The 23,188-nt window shown below is 46.6% G+C and overlaps 1 protein-coding gene across 1 annotated transcript in view; it reads right to left on the bottom strand.

Moving 5' to 3' along the window:
• The window catches only part of LOC308323460 (centrosomal protein of 112 kDa-like), a gene marked incomplete at both ends in the record, with an annotated part of 108,776 nt that overhangs the window by 4,073 nt on the left and 81,515 nt on the right, over positions 1-23,188 (bottom strand). Inside the window, one exon of the mRNA XM_080775190.1 lies at positions 13,057-13,239. Coding sequence (XP_080631316.1) covers positions 13,057-13,239 — 183 coding nt within the window. The remainder of the gene's footprint in view (positions 1-13,056; positions 13,240-23,188) is intronic.

Raw genomic sequence — 23,188 nt, 5'->3', positions numbered from 1 at the left:
TGACCACATTGCATAATAGTGGGAATGCTAAAAATGGCCGCCATGAGGCTACCATGCATGTGCCCCCGTCTTCCACCAAACACCGTGCGCGCCCCGGTCAGTCAACGGGGCGGCGGGCTGACAGGGGGCCGGGCCCCCGCTTTAGTAAATAATGTCAACGTCTTTTGTCTTTGACATGAAAAAGTATACAAAGAAATGTACGGTATATATATACTTGAGTAAATATATTATATTGTTTTTAGTGAATCTTTGGACAATGTGGGACCGGGCTGCAGTTTACGTCTATGTCTCTCTCTCTCTCTCTCTCTCTCTCTCTCTCTCTCTCCATGGCTCATTGGGTATGATGATGATGACTGTTTATGGAAGCCCACAGAGGGGAAGTGAGCCTGAAATATGACTCACAATACAAAGGGTTTTCTTTTTTAAATGAACTAATACTGTAACAACCCACGCCATGACATGTCATCCCCCCCCCCCCCCCCTCTGCCTTTGAAGTGCCATTAGGAGGCAGAAATATCGTTTTTCTCACGACCAGACTAAGAGAACCGTTAAATTGGAAACATTGCACGGGCTGGGCCGGGCTGGTCCGACCGGGCCTGCATGAGTGCCTACAGTGTAAACTGTAAAGCATGAGGGACTCCATGCATGTCCTGGACATGAGAGAGGGAACTGGCCTCGTGTGGATGTTGAAGATATAATCTGATTTAGAGGACGCTATGACCACAATATCATTCATTAATATGTTTAGTTTTACAGATCAGGGGAGGGGAGGGGAGGGAGGGAGGAGGACGAGGGATGAACTGATAGAAGTCTGATGGCTGTGTTAAGGTGCGAGAGCAGAACGCAAGAGAGATGGGGGGAGAGAGAGAGAGAGAGAGAGAGAGAGAGAGAGAGAGAGAGAGAGAGGGAGAGAGAGAGAGAGAGAGAGAGAGAGAGAGAGATTCGTACACTTCTTTTTCAGTCACAGACGGGTGCATTTGGAAGCCGCGATAATAAGAAGACACGATTTCAAGCAATTAAGAATCGCTTGAAAAGGATAGAGGGGGGAAATAAATAAGCCATTGTTTGGCTTCAGCCTATAATAATAATACCCTTTTGGTCTAATCTACTGTATATATGATATGATGTGAAATGAATTGTGAAATAAATTACAAGAGGGAATCGACAAGGAACCAGAATCGTCAAAATCCTACTGGATGATCAACCGGAGAGAGAGAGAGAGAGAGAGAGAGAGAGAGAGAGAGAGAGAGACACCAGTGTCGTGTCACACACCGTAAATGGCCAATCTGCAAGCTCACGGTCGTGTGGTTGCTGTGTCACCGGCACACAAGTATAGGCCTACATATCAGGCATTATCAATCTCTAAAATGGATACAAATGTGTGTGTGTGTGTGCGTGTGTGTGCGTGTGTGTGCGACGTGCGTGTGTGCGACGCACGCGCGCGCGCCGGTGATCAAATACAAATACATCCACGAATCCATCAGATGTATGCGCATATTAAATGAGCCGACAGCTTCAATGAACATGCTGCATGTATGTATGCATGTATACAGTATGTAGTACTATACTCCACACAACATTCCACTGTGGGAATTATTATACCATCATCTGCTCAACTGTATGTAACTAAAAATATTTATACTGTGTATATAAATCAAGCGTGTCAGATTCTCTGACACGTACACACAAAACAATCAAATGAGCCCGCTGACGTCTCTCTCTCTCTCTATCTCTCTATCTCTCTCTCTCAACGGGACAGACTTGTTTGCTATTGGACGTCGGAGACGAGATGAGACGGTGCCTCGTGATTTGACGACGATACCACATCGTATCTCGGGGACGGTTTGGTTTGGTTCGGTATGCGTTGACAACGACACACGGGGACACACATGCAATCAACAAGAACGCTTTTGGTTCTTTAAAGCTGTCCGCCTTGTTCCCATCATCATCATCATCGGACATCCTGTCGGCTTTGACTCAGCCTGTCATCGCCCCAAATCCCCCCTAACACCCCCCCCCCCTTCATTTAACTTGTCTTAACCCGTTTAGGCCTGATGTCGAAATATATAAAAATTAATAAAATTAAATGTTTTTTTTTCCTGAAAAATATCAGTGGTTCTCAATATTTCATGTCAAGGACCCCCAAAAATATATGAAATTGTCCGCTGACCCCCCCATCTGAAAATGTTTGAGTTTCAAAAAGATTTGAGTTCAAAACGTTCACTCTGAAAGAGTATATATATTCAAAGCTTTGCACCACATGTTCATGATTTTTCAAAAAAATAGCAGACCTACACAAGCTTGTGTAGATCTGCTATTTTTTTCAATAGCTAAATTATAACATAATGGTTTTAAACACCAAAAGGGGGTTCCCGTCCAAAATGGGTTAATCACTTATACTGAGGGAGAGGAGCTCTTTGAAAAGGCTTCGACAAGACTCGTCATATTCAGTCCCGTCACGAGCAGGAGGAGGAGAAGAAGAAAAAAGAAAGAAGACCGATCATCTCTCCAGAGTCTGATTATCTGCCATGCCGTTTGAAGTCCCACATGCTTCATGCGTGTACGTTTCTTTAGAAAACATGCTAGTATACTATTTCTTTAGAAAACAGACACAATTTAAAGGAAATAAAGAACAAATAAACCAGCAAAAGAAAAAAATTATGTTGAGCGTGAGATGATGTCAATACAAAGGACCCATTTCTGTTGGTTCGTGGAAAAAATAAATAGAATAAAAACACAAACAACAAAAAAACAAAGGGAGGCTAAATTAATTCATAATGCGGGGCCCTATAACTTTGTTGTAGTGAAGCTCAATATAAATAAACTCGGTATAACAATGCCAAATGCAGCCTCTCTCAGCGGAGCGAGAGAAGAACAATAGCATTTTGTGAGAAGCAGACTTTAATGATCTAATGCAATCAACCTCCACAGCGTCGGCTATACAAAACTCGTGTCCTCTGAAGATAACAAAGACGCATTGTGAGGACACACACACACGAGGCATGGGAACGTTGCTGCTTTTTAGACACCACGTTTATTGGTCTCTTTTTGAATAACAACGAGAGCTAAAGTGAAACGTACACGTACTAATTCACGTGTTCTGCAGGATGCGTTTTCCTCTTATTGCTATACGGCCTACATGTGTTTCAGGCTGGATTCTCAGAACCTACAACGTTTAGTAATTGCTCTAAAGTGACTGCCGTTCTTGGGATGCTCAGGTGACACAGCGCGGTAAGGTTCCTGCCCTGCACCACCACCGCCACAGTCTGTGGCTTTGAAGATTAAGTTGCTGCTTGTACTTCATCATATCGTCTGTAGTTGGTACAATACATGTACATGGTACTGTAAATAGCATTAAATGGACACTTCACCCTTTTTGCAAACATGTTAATGACGTTTAAAAGATTTAGAACACTTTCCTGGGGGTCTTTATCTGTGTAAATATGTGGTTTCTACAATATTTTAGATTTTAGCAGTGTCCATGCGTTGTCACAGACACTGGGCTGCACTTCCTTCCTGGACCACGATGCCCATAATGCACTGCACTGCTCCTCCTTGTGGATAAAAAGATTTAGAACACTTTCCTGGGGGTCTTTATCTGTGTAATTATGTGCTTTCTACAATATTTTAGATTTTAGCAGTGTCCATGCGTTGTCACAGACACTGGGCTGCACTTCCTTCCCTGGACCACAATGCCCACAATGCACTGCACTTCCTTGTGGATAAGTGGTGGAGGGCTGTCTTACTGAGACAACATGTAGTCCAGGAAGCTAGTGTGACCAGTGTCCGTGGCATCATGGACAATGCTACAATCTAAAATACTGTATGTAAACCCCCATATTGCACACATACTGTAAAGACCCCCAGGAAAGTGTTCCAAATCTTCTAAACGTCATTAACATACATGTATATTCTTTTTGCAAAAGTGCCCATTTAAAAACTATAGCTATATGGGCGCTGAGGGGCGTGGTTCTCTTCCGCAAACAGTGAATGAGTGACAAAGAAGATTACACACCGAAATCCTGTGCGTGATCACACCTTTTTCCATACGGTTTAGAATAATACTAGGCTTTATATAACATTTTAAAAATCGGCTTTCTGTTGCTTTTTGGCGTTAACAAGACACATGCAACTGCCCATGACTATGGAACGGAGCATCGTCATGGCCCTTTTTTTATTTATTTTTAGACTACTCTGTGAGTGGATCGCTGCGAGAACCATATTCTATATGTCTTCAAAAGGTATAGCCTCACAGCTAGAAGGTCCTGGGTTCGATTCCCGCTCGGGTCACTGTGGGTGCTGGCGGCGTGTTTCCTCCTCCGCGTCATCAGTGCCCATACCCGAAGGCGGGGTTGGCGAAAGGGCCTTTCTGTGTGGAGTTTGCATGTTCTCCCCGTGTCCCCTAGGGTAGGTAGGTACCCTCACAAAAACATGCAGTAATCCTGGTCTCTAAACTGCCTGATGGAGGGGAAAGGAACTGGTTGGAATAACGTGTTCCTTCCACGCGCTACGTCCAACCAGGGAAACTCCCCCCTGTCAGGTGTAAAGGAGCAACTTGGACACTCAAGCATGAAGGAAGCATGAGTTAAGTCCGTTGCTCTCCCCAGGTTGGCGGAGGGTGTGTAGAGCCCAGGATCACAGTAGATGATTGACACAGGGGTGAAAAATGGGTTACAAAATCGTGGGATAAAAAATATATTTAAAAAAAAAAAGGTATAGTACAAACGATTGAAATCGCTGGGCGGCTGGTAGTTATAGACGGACGATGGTTTAACCCATTTTGGACTGATGTCGATTAAAAAAAAGGCTTCTAAATCCTAATAGTTTTCTGATGAACCCATGTTTCTGTCAGTGGTGCTCAACCTTTTTCATGTCAAGGACCCCCAGAATTATCTCTATTGGGCCACGGACCCCCCCATCTCAAAATATGTTGTTCCAGGGGACCTCCCCCCAGAAGCAAATATTTTTGTTAAAAATGTTCGCTCTGAAAGAATATACATTATTCAAAGATTTGCACCACATTTGACTTTTCAAAAATAGCAGACCTGTACAAGCTCGTAGATCTGCTATTTTTCAATAGCTAAAGTACAACGTAACGCTTAAAACACCAAAAGGGGTTTATTAAGCGTTAGTTTCATTGATCCGAGCCAGAACACAGACACGCTGTGTTGAGCGGTCAGATGGGTGGGCCGCGTGCAGTCCCTCCTAGAGCATTCTAGGGACTGCACGCGGCCCACCCATCTGACCGCTCAACACAGCGGCTGCGTTTGAGTGCAGGCCGCTCACTGCTCATAGCGCCGCTGACCGCTGCATTCACACATGGTGTGAGAGTGTGAGAGCCACGATGAAAAAGGTTGGCCTTTTGGAAGACAAAAGAGGCCCTTGTGTGCTGCTGTGGTCCCTCAACAGATGGATCCTCATGAGGACCCTCGTTTAACCCATTCTGAACGGGAACCCATTTTGGTGTTATAGCATCATGTTATGCTTTAGCTATTGAAAAATAGCAGATCTACAAGCCACTCGGTGGCGCGCTACGAGCTTGTAGTTCTGCTATTTTTTTTAAATCGAAGAACGACTGACATTTTTTAGAATCTGATCTCAGGTCAGAATGGGGTTAATCAGACCTAGTGTGTGTCCAGTGGAAACCTCGTATGAATCTGATCTCAGGTCAGAATGGGTTAAAAAAAAGTGGCGGTCCGCGAGGCCAATATAGGCCTCATGCAGCCGGACAATAACATAAACCCTGAGGCACGGAGGGGTTCCTGCATGTGTGGCGTGGTGAGCTTCTGAGAACGCTTCCTTCCACGACTCATTGGTTTCCCGGGCCTTCCCAAAACACCAGAGCAAAGAGCCAGGAATGCTCTTTATTAGTGTCCTCCTCCGACCACATCAAGGGGGACGGACGGCGTGGGCCATTACTCATCCTCCAGAGTGCAGGAACGGACATCTGCAGAAAGCCTTGACAGACACGGCACTAAATAGTCCGAGCCACTGACTGTCCCTCTCTAAGGTCTACGCATTCCAGGGAGAGAACACGAGCAGTGGTGGTGGTGGGGGGGGGGTGTGGGTGTTCACATTTTTATACTTAATAAGTAGCCTATGAACTTAAGTATTCATAGGCTACTGAAATGTAGAACTACTCAAAAGTAATGGCATCAAAATAGACTCATTGTGCAGAATTTTTAAATCGCAGCCGTGTGAACCGAGTGGTGCAACTCCACTCTCTCCCCCCCCCCCCCCACCTCTCTCTCTCTCTCTCTCTCTCTCTCTCTCTCTCTCTCTCTCTCTCATTAGCAGGAAACAGCGCCCCTACTGGTACTCATTATACTGGTGCTCATTAATGAACACATAGGTGAACACATAGGTGAACACGGACATTCACGGGAACACGGACATTGCTGTTCTTTCGAGTGGTTGCACCACTCAAAAAATTACTTTCGAAAACAGCAAATCTACATGGAAGCTCACAATGTGTAACATCACGACACATTGTGTGTGAGCTTGTTTTGCTCGTTACAAATGGCCGAAACGTATATGGGGCTATGTTTTGTAACAAAGTAAGTCGCAACTTTTAAAGTTTTATATTAATTGTAGTGGACTAAAAAGTACAATATTTAACTCTGAGATGCAGTGGCGTAAAGTGAAAGTAGGCTATACCTCGTATAAAGGCAAATAAAGTAAAAGCAGTACAGTATAAGTAAACAGACCTGGTTACTTTCCACAACTAAAAACAAGTGAGGAAAGAAAGAAAGAAAAGAATAAGTTGATTATGACGGCAAATTTGATCAATCAATGATTTTACACTTGCTGAGCATATAGCCGATCTACAAGCTCGCAACACGTGGCAGTGCGACGCCTTGTGAGCTTGTAGATCGGCTGTTTTCAGCGTGCAACCAAGCATGAAATGACTTGCTCTTTTAGGACTGAATCGCTTCTCCACTAGTCCCTTCCTATATAACATTTGAGTCTAGATTTTTATTTGTTGACGAAATTGCCAAGATATTTGCCAAGAAAAAAAGGTAGTCTATACGGACATTTTTCGTCATAGTTTTAGTCAACAAAATGGAAAGAAAAAAAGAAAGAAAGAAAGAAAGATAGATAGAAAGAAAGAAATGAAGGCCTGCGGGTTCAATCTCCACATCAGCCACTTGTGTTACTGGATGTTCTCGCGTGTCCCACATAATATTGTCTGTGAACACATGGTGCCGTTATACCAGTAGAGTGTGTTATTACACACATGATACTGCAGGGGGGGTGTGTGTGTTATGGGGGGGGGGGGGGGGGGGGGGTTGCGGCCAAATACATAAAAACGTGGTGGTCCTCGGCATAACAACATACACACACATGGCTCTGTATAGGATGGCTTGAAAAAGCACCCACTCTCTCCCATGCTCTCTCTCTCTCTCTCTCTCCCGGGGAGAAACAATGAGAGAGAACAAAGTCCGAGTGAAGTGGTTTTTAAAGGATGCGCTCTGTGTCTTCTCCAACGTGTCGACACAATAACCCAGCTGCTATCCCTTTGCTCGTTCCTCAGACCACACTTTCAACCTGGCATGTCATCACAGGGCTCAACGCGTTCAGAAATAGCGAAAATTGCACGTCTGCGACAAAAGCGAGGTGGGCAGACTAGATATGTTTCATTTCGGCAGATGCGAGTTTGGCACTATAGAGCTGTTCAGTGTGTGTGTGTGGCCTGCTTTGATGTCTCTATAGAACAGCAGTTTCTCAAAGTTGGCCGCCGCCGCGCGAACACAAGTCCACGTGTGTGCCATAATAATACTTTAACAACTTACTGTAAGGCCTATATCAGACAGGCAAGCAAGCGAGTGACACCGGCGTTCTCGTCCTGGATTCAGCGATGCATGCGCTCGTGATGCGCGTGTGAACGCACCCGTGGAACTACGGTGGGGTTCCATTCCTTTCTGCCGGCCTGACACCCATTGGTACCTCTAGGTATTTAAAAGTACCTGGGTACCTATGGAAGTCACACCTCTGGTGGGTGTGGTTTAGTCTTAAGGGGTGTGTTCTTTTCACCCACTGTGTAATATAATGTACTTGCGTGGCCGCCCCTCGACTTCTCTGTGCGTCAGAAATGAACACATGCCTCTCATTGAGAATTAATTTCATCCGTCTGAAAAGGCCTCTAGAACCTCTATGCTTGGTATAACGGGCCTGCAGAGTGTGCACTGTACTGTACTGTACTGTACTGTACTGTACTGTACTTGGCGAGTTATTTTTCGACACCGAATGTCTTAGCCAAAAAAACAGCCGATCTTCTACGAACTGCGCGAATCTTCCCTCCAGAATAGGGATGCTAGAGGTTCAAGTGGTCAAATGTAAATTGTAAAGTGATTTATTTCAATCTCTTCTAATGGAAACGGGGACACAATGTTTTTGTCGTGATATACTATATAGGGGGGAAATATCTATCTACATACTGTAATATGACAGAAAAATTAAAAAAATAAATAAAACAATACAAATAACGTCATTCAGGGATATGCCACGGATGGAAAGGCTATTTACAGGGCTGCCCCGAGTCAAAAAAAGGTTTGAGAACCGAACCATGCACGTGCTCTAGATTCTAGAAGACTATAGACACAGCTTCCACCGCTGGCCCGGGTGGAAGCTGTGAGGGGTTAACCCATTTCCATGTTTCTATGTCAGTCGTTCTCATACAATTTCATGTCAAGGACCCCCAACAATATACCGTATGTAACTGGCCACCATCTGAAAATATGTAGTTCCGGGGACCCCCCCCCAAAAAACAAAAAAACGTCTGAAAGAATATTATATTCAAAGATTTGCACTACATTCTCAAAAAATGAGCTTGTAGATCTGCTATTTTTTTCAATAGCTAAAGGGGTTCCTTGCTCATAAGACACATAGCCGAGTAGAGGGCGGGTATGGAACCTGCAGGGGGACCTTGTGTTTCCCAGGGCGTTCCTCTCCCTATACCCATCCAGCCTCTCCCAGGAGTTCTTGCCAGCCGTCGTGACAGACACACCATAGCGTTCGTTCTCGAAGGAGGGTGAACAGCTTTGGTGACGCAAAGAAAGTGTATACGTTTAATAATGAAGTGGCTTTACTTCAATGTGGAACAGGAAAATACCACAAGTCATCTTTAATGCATATTATACATAATGGCTGCTGCGGGTTCGTGTGTCAGCTTCCTGCGCGCACGCACGCACACGCGCACGCGCACCCACACACACACACACACACACACACACACACACACACACACACACACACACACACTTTCTATAGATCCTGTACGTCAGCGCTTATACACCATCTTTCCTTCAAGGAGCCCGCGGGGTGAAAAAAACGTGTGAAGTCGACATGATAACATAAGGCGGCCGGGTGTGTGATATCTGTGCTCAGAACGCAAGCAATGTATGAGCAAACAGGAAGCGCAGAATGTCACATCGATGTTGTGTTTGCGTGCGTGTGCGTGTGTGTGTGTGTGTGTGTGTGTGTGTTTTTCCAGAGATCTGGCGTGTGTCTGGCTGCACGTCGTCACGTTGCCACTGGAACCACACTGGATGTGTTTTATGTATTTTACGTATAAGCGTATTACATGATCTGGTATACAGTGTGATGGAAGCATAGAATATAAAACTACAAACGTTTCTAACATTCTTTGGCATCAGGAGTATAGGACCAAATGTTTGGAGCGTGTGGTGACTCAAACACACCATCATCATCATAGAGCCAGTATAAAAGAAAGGGGGATTTCTTACTTTACACGCCGTAGTGAATATGGCTGATCTACAAGCTCGCAATGCCTCATGCAGGGACGGCAGTGGCTCAGTGGGTGGAGCGGCCGGATGTTTCGAACCACGGCTCCCCCCCCAGAGTTAAATGTCAAAGTGTCCTTGAGCAAGGAGACACTGAACCGATGTGCTGGTTTGGTGCCTTGCATGGTTTCCGCCGCCATCGTGTGTGTGAATGTGTGTGTGTGAATGAGTGAATGCAATGCACAATCTATGTGAAGTGCCTTGGATAAAGGCGCTATATAAATGCACCATTTACCATTTATGATGTGATTATGTTGTTAGCTTGTGTACAATGTGCCATTCGCGTAATTTCTTCTGCAAATGTATAAGCTGGGAGATCAGCCATTATGACTGAAAGTTTACCCCAGCTAATATGTAGCCTTTTTCAGGCGTTGACACTAAGGGTTGCCTATATCTGCCCCTGGCAGGTAAATAATTATGTGACCAGATTTGACTGAGAGCCTGCCATCGCACAAATTGCAGCTTTTCACTCAAAATGAGTTAATAGCACAGGCAGACTCTTCCCATACTAGAGCATGTCTGAAATAAGTGTCAGAGCTGAAATCAACAATGTAAGAGATAAATGCTTAAACATGTAGCTATAGGTGTAATGTTAAGATGCCACAGAAGTGAACCTTTCAAGCCTGTTTTCGCTGTTTTCTGCAAAACATTACTCTATAAGCCATAATCTCCAAAACTGGTGGGCCGTCAAACTGAACATCCACTATGTCAATTTGAATCTATGATTGCCTGGAATGGCAATTAAGAGCACTGTTTACCTATAATGTGCTGTTTTCACAAGTGTTGTTTTCGTCGACTAAAACTAAGACGAAAAATGTCCGTCGGCTACCACTGAGAAAACTAAACGGAAACTAAGCTATGATGACTAAAACTGAGACTAAATATACTGACAATTTCGTCAACAAATAAAAAACTATACAGAAATGTTAGGAAGGGACAAGAGATCCAGTATTACGTCATTTTACAATCATTGAATGCTGAAAATAGCCGATCTACAAGCCCACAACACGTCGCAGCACGACGCGTTGTGCGCATGTAGATCGACTATTTGCAGGCAACTGAAGATTTAGTCGACCAAAATTGCATCACATTTAGTCGACTGAAACTAGACTAACACTAAAACTTCCCAGGTGACTAAAATGTGACTAAAACTAAATTAAAACTGTTCAAAAGACAATGACTAAAACTAAAATCAAAATTTGCTGCCAAAAACAACACTGGTTTTCACTGTTGCTATATACTTAAAAATATAAAATATCAAGTGTGAATATAGTCATATTCATAGCCATGTAGGTATTTGGCATACAACTTAAAAATAAAAATAAAAATAAAATTGAATGGTAAATTAATTAGATAATGGGCAAGTTGTACATGACCTGTGCCTCTGAGACCTTAATGTCAACCCCTGAGGACGCTAAAGTCTTAGTAGCCTATATGGTTATCTTTGGGGATTTTTCTTTTAAAAATAATTATATGAATTATCGAGAACAAGAAAATGACAATCTATTATTAGTTTCCGCTCATGGCGGCTGAGTCCCCCCTCATAGCTCTCCGGCGGCACCATTCTGTGCCCGTCACAAAAAACCACTCGGTTCTGTTGTCTCTGGGGGGGGGAGAGAAACAAAACAAGGAGCACGGCATCGGTCTCGTTCGTATATACGGACCGGACCCCCTCCCTCATGTCTACAGCTATAGGAGGAGGGCAGCGTGGCGTATACACATTCTCTCCATGCCGACAAGGTTCATTTGGGCAGGAGGTTTTGACACACACATGGCCCGGGTCGTGGGGAAGCTTCTGCCGTGTCAAACGGCTTCCCACAGAGCTCACATGTAGTGCTGGCTCTATGAGGACATGTATAGCGTCTGTCCTGGGAGGTGTCAAGGACTTCCATCAGTGTCAAGACACTCCTTACAGGGGGGGTGTTCATGCTGTATTAATGACATTTAACCCATTCTGAACGGGAACCCGTTTTGGTGTTAGCATCATGTTATGCTTTAGCTATTGAAAAATAGCAGATCTACAAGCTCATAGCGCGCCACCGAGTGGCGCGCTACGAGCTTGTAGGTCTGCTATTTTTGAAAAATCGAAGAAAGACTGACATTTTTAGAATCTGATCTCAGGTCAGAATGGGTTCATCAGACCAGTGTGTGTCCAGTGGAAACCTCGTATGAATCTGATCTCAGGTCAGAATGGGTTAAAGTGCCTGACACTGCAGAGAGGGAGAGATGGCTGCCTGCAGTGAGAGCCGAACGCCGAGCAGAGGCGCTCTACACATGCAAAGCAGGGAGTGTATTATACGGGGATCTCTACAGCGGGGGTACAGGGGGCGCTTCTTGGACCACTGAGTACTACCGGCGCAAAATAATTAAATAAAAACGAAAATTATAAAAGAGAGAAATGTAGGCTACTCCTTAATCTGGCTATACCTGTGTTTTTCGCATTTTAGTTAAAAAAATGTTTTACCTTCAGCGCGAAATCCCTAAACCCCCCAAAAAAATCCTACAACATTACATTGATTAGCTTATCGCATTTATGACATCTCCGTCTAATCTCCACGTCACTTTTTTTTCCCTTTCGCAATCCTCGAGGCGCCAGGAAAAGATATTATGTTCTTTTTCCCCGCGCAAATACGATAATAATTGTTTTCCTCAAAAAAAGACAAAAATAATTATAAATACTATAAAAAAAGGACTCTAGTACAGACACTAACATCAATATCTACTTACCGGCATTAAACAAAAGCATCATTAAAAATATTAATAATAAAATGAAACAACCCACTGAGCGTTTGAAAACCCCAAGAAAAAGAGTCAATCATCAAAAAAGAAAAGCTCACGACAAGTCGCGCTGCGACGTGTCGTGAGCTTGTAGATCTGCTGTTTTCGGTGCACAGCGCAGCATGCTTTAATTCACAGAAAAGGCTTATATATGGGAATCCAAATGACTGAAATCAGTCGTGACGGCTGAGAACTTTAACCCATTCTGGGCGGGAACCCCTTTTGGTGTTTTGGCATCATGTTATGCTTTATAGCTATTGAAAAATAGCAGATCTACAAGCTCATAGCGCACCACCGAGTGGCGCGCTACGAGCTTGTAGAAACATAGAAACATAGCTTTTTCAGAAAACTGACATTAGAGACATTGTAGAATCTGATCTCAGGTCAGAACGGGTTAATCCATGCGTGTGTGTGTGTGTGTGTGTGTGTGTGTGTGTGTGTGTGTGTGGGGGGACGACCCCCGGAGACCCCCTACCTGGCCGTCTCTTCTCCTCCACTCCTGCGTGTGCTGCTGGTGCTGCGTCAGGACGGTCCGGGCCTGGCGCTCCAGCGAGCCCAGCTCGCGCTGGCGCTCCGCCGCCAGGCCGTCGCGCTCCGCCGCGTGCTGCGTCACCAGCCGCGCGAGCTCCTGCTGCTGCTGCGCTCGCTGCTCCGCCAGCTGCACGGTGGGACGAGACACACGCACACACACACAGGCACACACACACACACACACACACACACGATCGGTCAAGTCAAGTTTGTCCGTCCATCTGTCCCTTCGCGTAGTATCCGTTTCTCAATGTTGATGTCGCCATGCATGCAAGCCAGGCCCCTGTTGTTGGCGGGTCGATATAACTCTGAGAGCGCGAGCGAGCGAGCGAGCGGATGGAACCAAATGGACCCTCCATTTGTCTGGTTCCATCCATCCGTCCATCCATCTGTTAAGAGTTTAAGTTCACCCTGTGGATTTTATACAGTGTATAGATTTGAGGGGGTCCCTGAGATAAAGACACACAAAAAAAACGCGGGAGTCCGTTGCCTATATGCCGCGTTTCAAACCAGGCGGTGGTCCGTGAAATGTACGCACCAATTATGGCACCGAGGGTGGTGGTGGTGGTGGTGGTGGTGGTGGTGAAGGAAGAAAAAAAACAATTAAGCCCAACGGATAAACTTTGTCGTTTCCCCACTCACGTCGCGACGAGGGCGGCGACATAATGCGACGTGTTTTTTTTACGTGTCATCCGTATAGTATACCTCACGCTGCGTTCCTGCCCAGCCTCCTTTTCCTTCATCTCCCACTCCTCCTCCTCTCCTCTCCTCTCCACCTCTCCCCTATTCCCTCCCCTCTCCTCCTCCTCCTCATCCTCATCCTCGTTGAATGGCCCCGGCCCCGTACGCCGCTGGGTTGAGCGTTTCGGGCATTATATAATAGAGCTTATTTGGCTCTCTGCGTGCGTTGCATGTATGTATAGCAGCCTGGCATGGGGCGTCGACTGAGCCCCCATCTGTCCTGCTGGTGGGTAACCCACCCGTATACCCCATGCTATGCATCTGACACTATGGGGAAAAGCGGCTTTAACCCATTCTGACCCGAGATCAGATTCATACGAGGTTTTCCACTGGACAACACACTGGTCTGATTAACCCATTCTGACCTGAGATCAGATTTTAAAAAATGTCAGTCGTTCTTCGATTTTTCCAAAAATAGCAGACCTACAAGCTCTTAGCGCGCCACTCGGTGGCGCACTATGAGCTTGTAGATCTGCTGTTTTTCAATAGCTAAAGCATAACATGATGCTGACACCAAAACGGGTTCCCGGTCAGAATGGGTTAAAGAGCTTGATTCCATGCTCCGCAAAAAAAAAAAAAAGCAGCAGACGTACAAGCTCACAACGTGTCACGTCCGCGACGCGTTGTGAGCTTGTACGTCTGCCGTTTTCTTTTTCTTTTTCTTTGGAGGAACTTTTGAGGAGAAGATATATGAGGACGGTATATTTGAGCGGAGCGGCGGAAAGAAAACGAAAGAGAAAAAAACGAAGAAAGCGCTCAATTGTGCCTCTCTGTTCTTTTTTTGGTTTTTATTTGACCTGTGATCGTATTCGCTTATACGGCATACTCATGACTGACGTGGAATATTCCGTGAGTTTGTGTGTGTGTGTGCGTGGGGGGGGGGGGGAATAAAGTCCGAACACATTCAGAATTAAATAGTTTAAGAATCGATAACGTTGTCCGCTTTTAGTTTCACGGGATCATAATTATAGCCGTTAATCCGGCGTGTTTTACAGCCAATCATCATCAGGGGTTATATGATGTTAACGAGTAATGGGCGAGTCAGGTGGTGCTACTGCAGAGAGAGAGAGAGAGAGAGAGAGAGAGAGAGAGAGGGCACCGTGTCAGCGGCAACGATGCTAAAGCTAACCACACAAACCTCCTGCATTACAGTACAGAGAGAGAGAGAGAGAGAGAGAGAGAGAGAGAGAGGGCACCGTGTCAGCGGCAACGATGCTAAAGCTAACCACACAAACCTCCTGCATTACAGTACAGAGAGAGAGAGAGAGAGAGAGAGAGACAAACAAACACAACTAAAGGAAATGCAAAGCCCCAAATTTATTTGGATTGTAATTATGCTGTCAGCTGTATACCGCACGCACGCACACACACACACACACACACACACACACACACACACACACACACACACACACACACACACACACACACACACACACACACACACACACACACACACACACACACACACACAGTGAGTCAGGGTCACCTGCTGTGAGGTGAGCCTTGGCAGCACCCCCCCCTCTATCCCCCTATACCCACAACCCCTGAAGTCTTTCCCAGGCTCTGTTTCGACAGCTAGTTCCCATGCACTCCCCCATGGCGGGGGTACAAGTGACCCCCATCTCCGTCCCGTCCCCTCCCCAGCCTTGCCGGAGCCCTGACAGGCCAGTGGGGGAGCCCCCCCTCCCCCTCCCCCCCCATCTCCCCCCGTTAGCTTTGAAGCTATAATCCCCCTGGCCCGCCACATTGTGGCCTGTGACGGCACCCTACCTGCATGGTGTGGCAGAGAGACGGACCACGGCCCCCGTACGGGTCTGTGACTCTAAGAGACGGACCCCCGTACGGGTCTGTGACTCTATAAGAGATGGACCCCCATATATGGGTCTGTGACTCTAAGAGACGGACCCCCATATATGGGTCTGTGACTCTAAGAGATGGACCCCCCCGTACGGGTCTGTGACTCTAAGAGACGGACCTCCATATACGGGCCTGTGACTCTAAGAGACGGACCCCCGTATACGGGTCTGTGACTCTAAGAGACGGACCCCCGTATACGGGTCTGTGACTCTAAGAGATGGACCCCCATATACGGGTCTGTGACTCTAAGAGATGGACCCCCATATACGGGTATGTGACTCTAAGAGATGGACCCCCATATACGGGTCTGTGACTCTAAGAGATGGACCCCCCATATACGGGTCTGTGACTCTAAGAGACGGACCCCCGTACGGGTCTGTGACTCTAAGAGACGGACCCCCGTACGGGTATGTGACTCTAAGAGACGGACCCCCGTGTACGGGTGTGTGACTCTATAAGAGACGGATCCCCATATACGGGTCTGTGACTCTAAGAGACGGACCCCCGTACGGGTCTGTGACTCTAAGAGATGGACCCCCATATACGGGTCTGTGACTCTATAAGAGACGGACCCCCGTACGGGTCTGTGACTCTATAAGAGATGGACCCCCGTACGGGTCTGTGACTCTAATAGACGGACCCCCGTATACGGGTCTGTGACTCTAATAGACGGACCCCCGTACGGGTCTGTGACTCTAAGAGACGGACCCCCGTATATGGGTCTGTGACTCTATAAGAGACGGACCCCCGTATATGGGTCTGTGACTCTATAAGAGACGGACCCCCGTACACGGGTCTGTGACTCTAAGAGACGGACCCCCGTACACGGGTCTGTGACTCTAAGAGATGGACCCCCGTACGGGTCTGTGACACTAAGAGACGGACCCCCGTACACGGGTCTGTGACTCTAAGAGATGGACCCCCGTACGGGTCTGTGACTCTATAAGAGATGGACCCCCGTACGGGTCTGTGACTCTATAAGAGACGGACCCCCATATACGGGTCTGTGACTCTAAGAGACGGACCCCCGTACGGGTCTGTGACTCTAAGAGATGGACCCCCATATACGGGTCTGTGACTCTAAGAGACGGACCCCCGTATATGGGTCTGTGACTCTAAGAGACGGACCTCCATATACGGGTCTGTGACTCTAAGAGACGGACCTCCATATACGGGTCTGTGACTCTATAAGAGATGGACCCCCGTACGGGTCTGTGACTCTATAAGAGACGGACCCCCGTACGGGTCTGTGACTCTAAGAGATGGACCCCCGTATACGGGTCTGTGACTCTAAGAGATGGACCCCCATATACGGGTCTGTGACTCTAAGAGATGGACCCCCATATACGGGTCTGTGACTCTAAGAGATGGACCCCCCGTACGGGTCTGTGACTCTAAGAGATGGACCCCCGTACGGGTCTGTGACTCTATAAGAGACGGACCCCCGTACGGGTCTGTGACTCTAAGAGACGGACCCCCGTACGGGTCTGTGACTCTAAGAGACGGACCCCCATATACGGGTCTGTGACTCTAAGAGACGGACCCCCGTACGGGTCTGTGACTCTAAGAGACGGACCCCCATATACGGGTCTGTGACTCTAAGAGATGGACCCCCGTACGGGTCTGTGACTCTAAGAGACGGACCCCCGTATACGGGTCTGTGACTCTAAGAGATGGACCCCCGTACGGGTCTGTGGACTCTATAAGAGACGGATCCCCGTATATGGTCTGTGACTCTAAGAGACGGACCCCCGTACGGGTCTGTGACTCTAAGAGACGGACCCCCGTATACGGGTCTGTGACTCTAAGAGACGGACCCCCGTATACGGGTCTGTGACTCTAAGAGATGGACCCCCGTACGGGTCTGTGACTCTAAGAGATGGACCCCCCGTATACGGGTCTGTGACTCTAAGAGATGGACCCCCCGTACGGGTCTGTGACTCTAAGAGACGGACCCCCGTATACGGGTCTGTGACTCTAAGAGACCGACCCCCGTACGGGTCTGTGACTCTAAGAGACGGACCCCCGTATATGGGTCTGTGACTCTAAGAGATGGACCCCCGTATGGGTCTGTGACTCTAAGAGATGGACCCCCGTACGGGTCTGTGACTCTAAGAGTAATGAAATAGTAACACTTCCATTTGCACATGCAGACTCGGAGGTTAATACATCGCTGGACGCTGTTCGGTCATATAGTCTGAAGTACATTCCAGACCATATTTAACAACAAAAAAAGTGCCTGCAAAGGGGTTAACCCTTATGCTTATGCGTGCACTCTCTGAATTCAACAGCGAGGATTTCACTTCATTTCACGATCCACTCACAGACACGAGGCAGGGGGTGAAGAAAAAACGCACGGTCCCCCCCCCCCCCCCCCCCCCCCAGAGAGAAGTGTCCGATATAGATTGTCCGATCCCGGGTTCAAAATGGACCCAGTTCAGGTCCATATAACTCTGAGAGTGAACGGACAGAACCGATCTCAGAGATAAACTAAAAACACTGTGGATTAGTGTGTGGCTGGCCGGCCGCACAGGATGGGACGGTCCAGAGCGCTTGCAGGACGGTCCAGATCGCTCTCACAGAGTCTCACAGCCCGAGGCCAGATTCTCAGCAGGGGTCAGCAGAACTCAACGAAAAAAAATCGATTCAACCGATTAATGAAACAATACATTTTCAACAATACACGTTTGGCTTCACTCGTGACAGTTTCATGCCAAGCGTTTGATCGCAAGCGTTTGATCAGACTAATCGATTCAGTAGTCCATTTCGGTAATATATCTATATTTTAAAAAAAGGTGCTAGAATATTTGATGAATCGTCGGTTTATTAAAGTTTCTATAGCGTCGTGACTATACGAGCTCTGTGCGTCCTCTTTTCTTAAAGTCAGAGTATTATCTCCTGTGGTCAGCAACTCGCCACTATATACTGGTGTGCGCTCCTCCTATACCTTTCCATTTGTTCGAATGAATCGGGGAAAAGGCAATAATGTCACTATAAAGACATGATCATGGATCATTGCAGGACAGATGGACGTGCAGTGAGGGGATGGAAGGAAGGGGGGCATGGCTCTTATAGCTTATACTGTTGACGTGAGACGCCCCCGTGTTTCATTTAAGACATTTAGACCTGGGAACGATTCTACAAAATAATCTTCTAAATCCTGACAGTTTTCTGGAAAAACCCATGTTTGTATCAAACCTGTTCAAGGACCCCCGAAAATATCTGGAATTTGGCCGTCGACCCCCATCTGAAAATACGTTGTTCCCCACCAGAAGCAATGATTTGAGTTAAAAAAAAACGTTGGCTCTGAAAGAATATATATTCAAAGATTTTTTCACAAATTTTAAAAAATAGCTAAAGTATAACACAACGCTTAAAAAACCAAAAGGGGTTCCCGCCCCAAAGACATTATGGACGTCCATAACATTATGGTTCCTCTCACAGCACACACGATGCGAAGCAAAAAAAATAATAATAATAATAATAAAAAAATATAACAAGTTCCACTATACGGCCAGAGAAGAAAAAAAGTGTGTGGTCACACGGCAGACATAAGACGGAGCGGAATCCCTCTCCCATGCAGCCCATATATATCGCCTGCCCTATGCACGCCTCCCATGCAGTCCGACAGAGAGGAGGGTCCCACACAGCAGGAGACCTGGACACTGTGTGTGTGTGTGTGTGTGTGTGTGTGTGTGTGTGTGTGTGTGTGTGTGTGTGTGTGTGTGTGTGTGTGAATGCCGCGGCGCGGGGTGGGCTATAGCGTACCAACCGTTAGCACGCTGCATGGTTATAGCTCCAGTCTCAAGGCTGAGAGGGGTTTGTATAAAAAGACCGAAGGGGATCATGAAGAGAAAAGAAAAAAGAAAACATAGATCCAGCAGTATAGGGGAATAGAAGAAGAAGTTGTAGAAGAAAAAACAAGCCTGTATGTAAAAAAATAAATAAAAGCAGGCGGACAGGAAGGAAGAGCCGAGCGGAGGGGACGGTGGAGCAGCGGTCGGTCGGTCGGCCGAGGAGCCTGGCTGTGACATCACGCTGGCGGCGGCGTGCGTGCGGAGTGAAGGATGCTGGGTGCTGCGGTTCTTAAGCCATTAAGACCCGGGGTCCAATTTTGGACAAAACAATGCCTTCTAAACAAGTGTTTTTCTGCGCCAAAGTGACGTATACTGTGCGCTTTATACATAATTTTGAGAACCCACTGTTCTAAATCCTATAAGAGAGTTTGTTTTTTTCTCCTTCTGAAAAACGTATCCAATAATAATAAAAATAGAGACGCTTCCCCCCGGTTCCAACGGGTTAAAGGGACCGACCTGGCAGGCTGGATGCAGAGCCCAGCGTGGTGCCAACCGTGCGGAGTGGGCCCGGTGTTACAGCACAGCATGGAGCCTGCCTGTGTGTGTGCGTGTGTGTGTGTGTGTGTGTGTGTGTGTGTGTCTGTGTGTGTTATACACTACAGCGATGAGAAGGAGGAGGAGGAACAAGGCCTTGTTTGGTCTCAGCAGGGGAGTCTGGAGCCAGTGTGAGAAGAGAGAGAGAGAGAGAGAGAGAGAGAGAGAGAGAGAGAGAGAGAGAGAGAGAGAGAGAGAGAGAGATATAGAGAGAGAGAGACAGAGTTTCACAAGATAGTATTACCCAAAGTGTTAATGTAACACAGCTCTGTTTATACATTTTTTTATATTCCTATTTGTATTCACTATTTATGTGTACGTTGTTTTATCTTGATTGTCTTGTTCCACTTTTGCTTTGGCAATGCAAACGGAAGGTTTTCTCATGCCAAATAAAGCTCCTTTGAATTGAATTTAATTGAGAGGGAGAGAGAGTCAGAGAGAGAGAGAGTCAGAGAGAGAGAGAGAGAGAGAGAGAGAGAGAGAGAGAGAGAGAGAGAGAGAGAGAGAGAGTATGTTTTTACATTGCTGTCTATCAGAAACCAGGTATCTGCCTATTTCAACTTTTTAAAGTTTTTGTCATAAAGAAATGGCCTATACTTTATTGGAAGAGCAAAGGCTTGTTGGTTAAGCCCGTCTGTTTAGTTGTTTATTTATATACATTTTTAAATGTTGTGTGGAACTTTTGGCTTTCTGAAATTAAGTCTATGGACTTTGAATGATGAAAAAAAAACAAAAAACAATAAAATATCACCACCCACCCACGTGACGTCATGTGGCAGTCGAGCCTATGCACCTTCTGTTTAGAGAAACAGACCGAGGTTCTGAACCGGTTCCATTCTGGTTTTCCTGACGTCACTCGCTCATCCCCTTGCTCCAAGGGGTTAGCGGAAGTGTTTCTCTAACACGGGGCCATCTTAAAATAGTCTCATATTTATAAGCATTGTGGTCCAAAAACTATCCTGGAAATATTGTCGGCGAGGTGTCTTTGTATATCGTTTATGACAGTCAGTAACTTATATTCGATAGTCTTTCTATAGAGTAAAAATGTCTAGCGAAAATCAATTCTAATTCAGCAGCAGTAACATTATAGCGTTTCCTCTCAATTCAGTTGATTCTTCATATCCATATGAGTGAAATGGCCATGATGATTTCTTTATTTTTCAAACTATGGGGATTGCAATGCAAATAAAAAGTACATGAACCCACGGACGTCAGACTTTGGCTCTTTATTGGTTCAGATCCCGAAAAGTTGGTTCAGAACTGGAACCAAAAAAAGACTAGAACTGTATAAAGTGGGCGTGTCACTATCGAGGTTGGAAGATGCAGATCCTAAAAAGTAAAGAACCAGTTCTTGAGGTTGTTTTGGTGGAAAAGTGGCCATATAGAGGTGCCCCTCACTTAGTTAATTGCATTTTTAATAATGAAATGCATTTTTATAGCGCTTTTCCAAGTGCTCAAAGCGCTTTACAACGGTTCATTCATTCATACATTGGGAGGTGAAGCGGCGAACAGTCGACGCCAGCGTCCTCACTTCCCACATTCACACACCAATGGTGGCGAGCTCACACCGACCGACTCAATGGAGGCAACGTAGGGTTCAGTGTCTTGCCCAAGGACACTTCGACATGTGGACAGGAGGAGGAACCGGGATTCGAACCACCGATCCACGGATCATTGGACGACCTGCTCTACCTCCTGAGCCACAGCCGCCCTAACACACACGTGTGATTTTTATAAATATTGAGCCAATGAAAAGCATTAGCAAGAGCTAGTGTCTAAATCGGGGGTTTGACGGGGGTTTACACTAACTCCAGTCTTAGCAAAAATAGCCGATCTACAAGCTCAAAACGCGTCGGCAATTTTTGCTCTATTTGAATTTAAATCCTGATTATTGTTTTTGCATTTTTTTAATTGGAATCCTGAAAAGCTTTTTACCCACATATGGTCTAAATCAGTGGTACCCAAAGTGGGGTCCGGGGACCCCCAGGGGTCCTTGAGGGAGTTCCAGGGGGTCCCCAGCTAAATGATAATTAGGAACCAAATGGACCCTCATCGGGGTACCAGAGATAGAAATGCCATTGAATGAGGGACTGTAGCCTATTTCAGGTCAAACCTTAGGGGTCCTTGAAATGAAAATGGTTTGAACATCACTGCTAGAGCCGTCACAATCTTCTCTTATGGGGGTCCATGGCATATCTTTTCAAATGGGGGTCCGCGGGCTAATGGGTTTCATTTTGTGGGTCGATCCTTGACATGAAAAGAGTGTGAGAACCGCATGGTCTAAATATCAACTATACTGCATTGGTTTCCCATAAAGGAACGGACGTGTTTGTGTGCCTGTCTCTACCAAGTGAGGGAGTGGGACGGGGTCAGAGGTCACCAGTCACGACCCCGACCACACCAGACATTCGACCTCTTCTTCTACGTCAGTTCAAGGTCAAGGAGCAGGGGGGGGGGGGAGGGGTGCTGCGGGCTAGGCGTGACGTCCGACCGCCATAAGGGTCAGGGGGGGAAACAACTCCTTCATACATGGTTCCACTTTTAAAGTGTCATTGAAGCCGCCGGCGTGGAATGTTCCTTTGTGCACGTCTGAATGGACAAACTTGACCCCCGTGACCCACCGACACCAATCTCTTAACACGACGCATGCGCGCACGCGCACACGCACATGCACATGCACATGCACACACATGCACACACACGCACACAGACATGCGCACACGCACGGGCATGGGTGAATGGGTATACAAAAAAGGGCTTAAATGAGTATACACACTTCCACGTGCTTACAGAAAGACATTCATTCACACACACACACACACACACACACACACACACACACACACGCATGCACGCACGTACGCCAGACAAGCCAGTGTGTTATCCTTCAGCCGTCGACTGGACTCTTCTCAGCCCACGTTCATCCTGTCGCTACAGGCCTCTGAGCCACACACACACACACACACACACACACGCGCACACACACACACACACACACACACACGCGCACACACACACACACACACACACACACACAAACACACACACACGGAACGCTCTCTCAATACATCTATGATTGCTTTT

Source organism: Protomyctophum bolini (genome assembly GCF_963924005.1).
Source record: "Protomyctophum bolini genome assembly, chromosome: 11".
In the NCBI taxonomy this organism is placed as follows: Eukaryota; Metazoa; Chordata; class Actinopteri; order Myctophiformes; family Myctophidae; genus Protomyctophum; species Protomyctophum bolini.
This window is presented reverse-complemented; position numbering and strand designations above follow the sequence as displayed.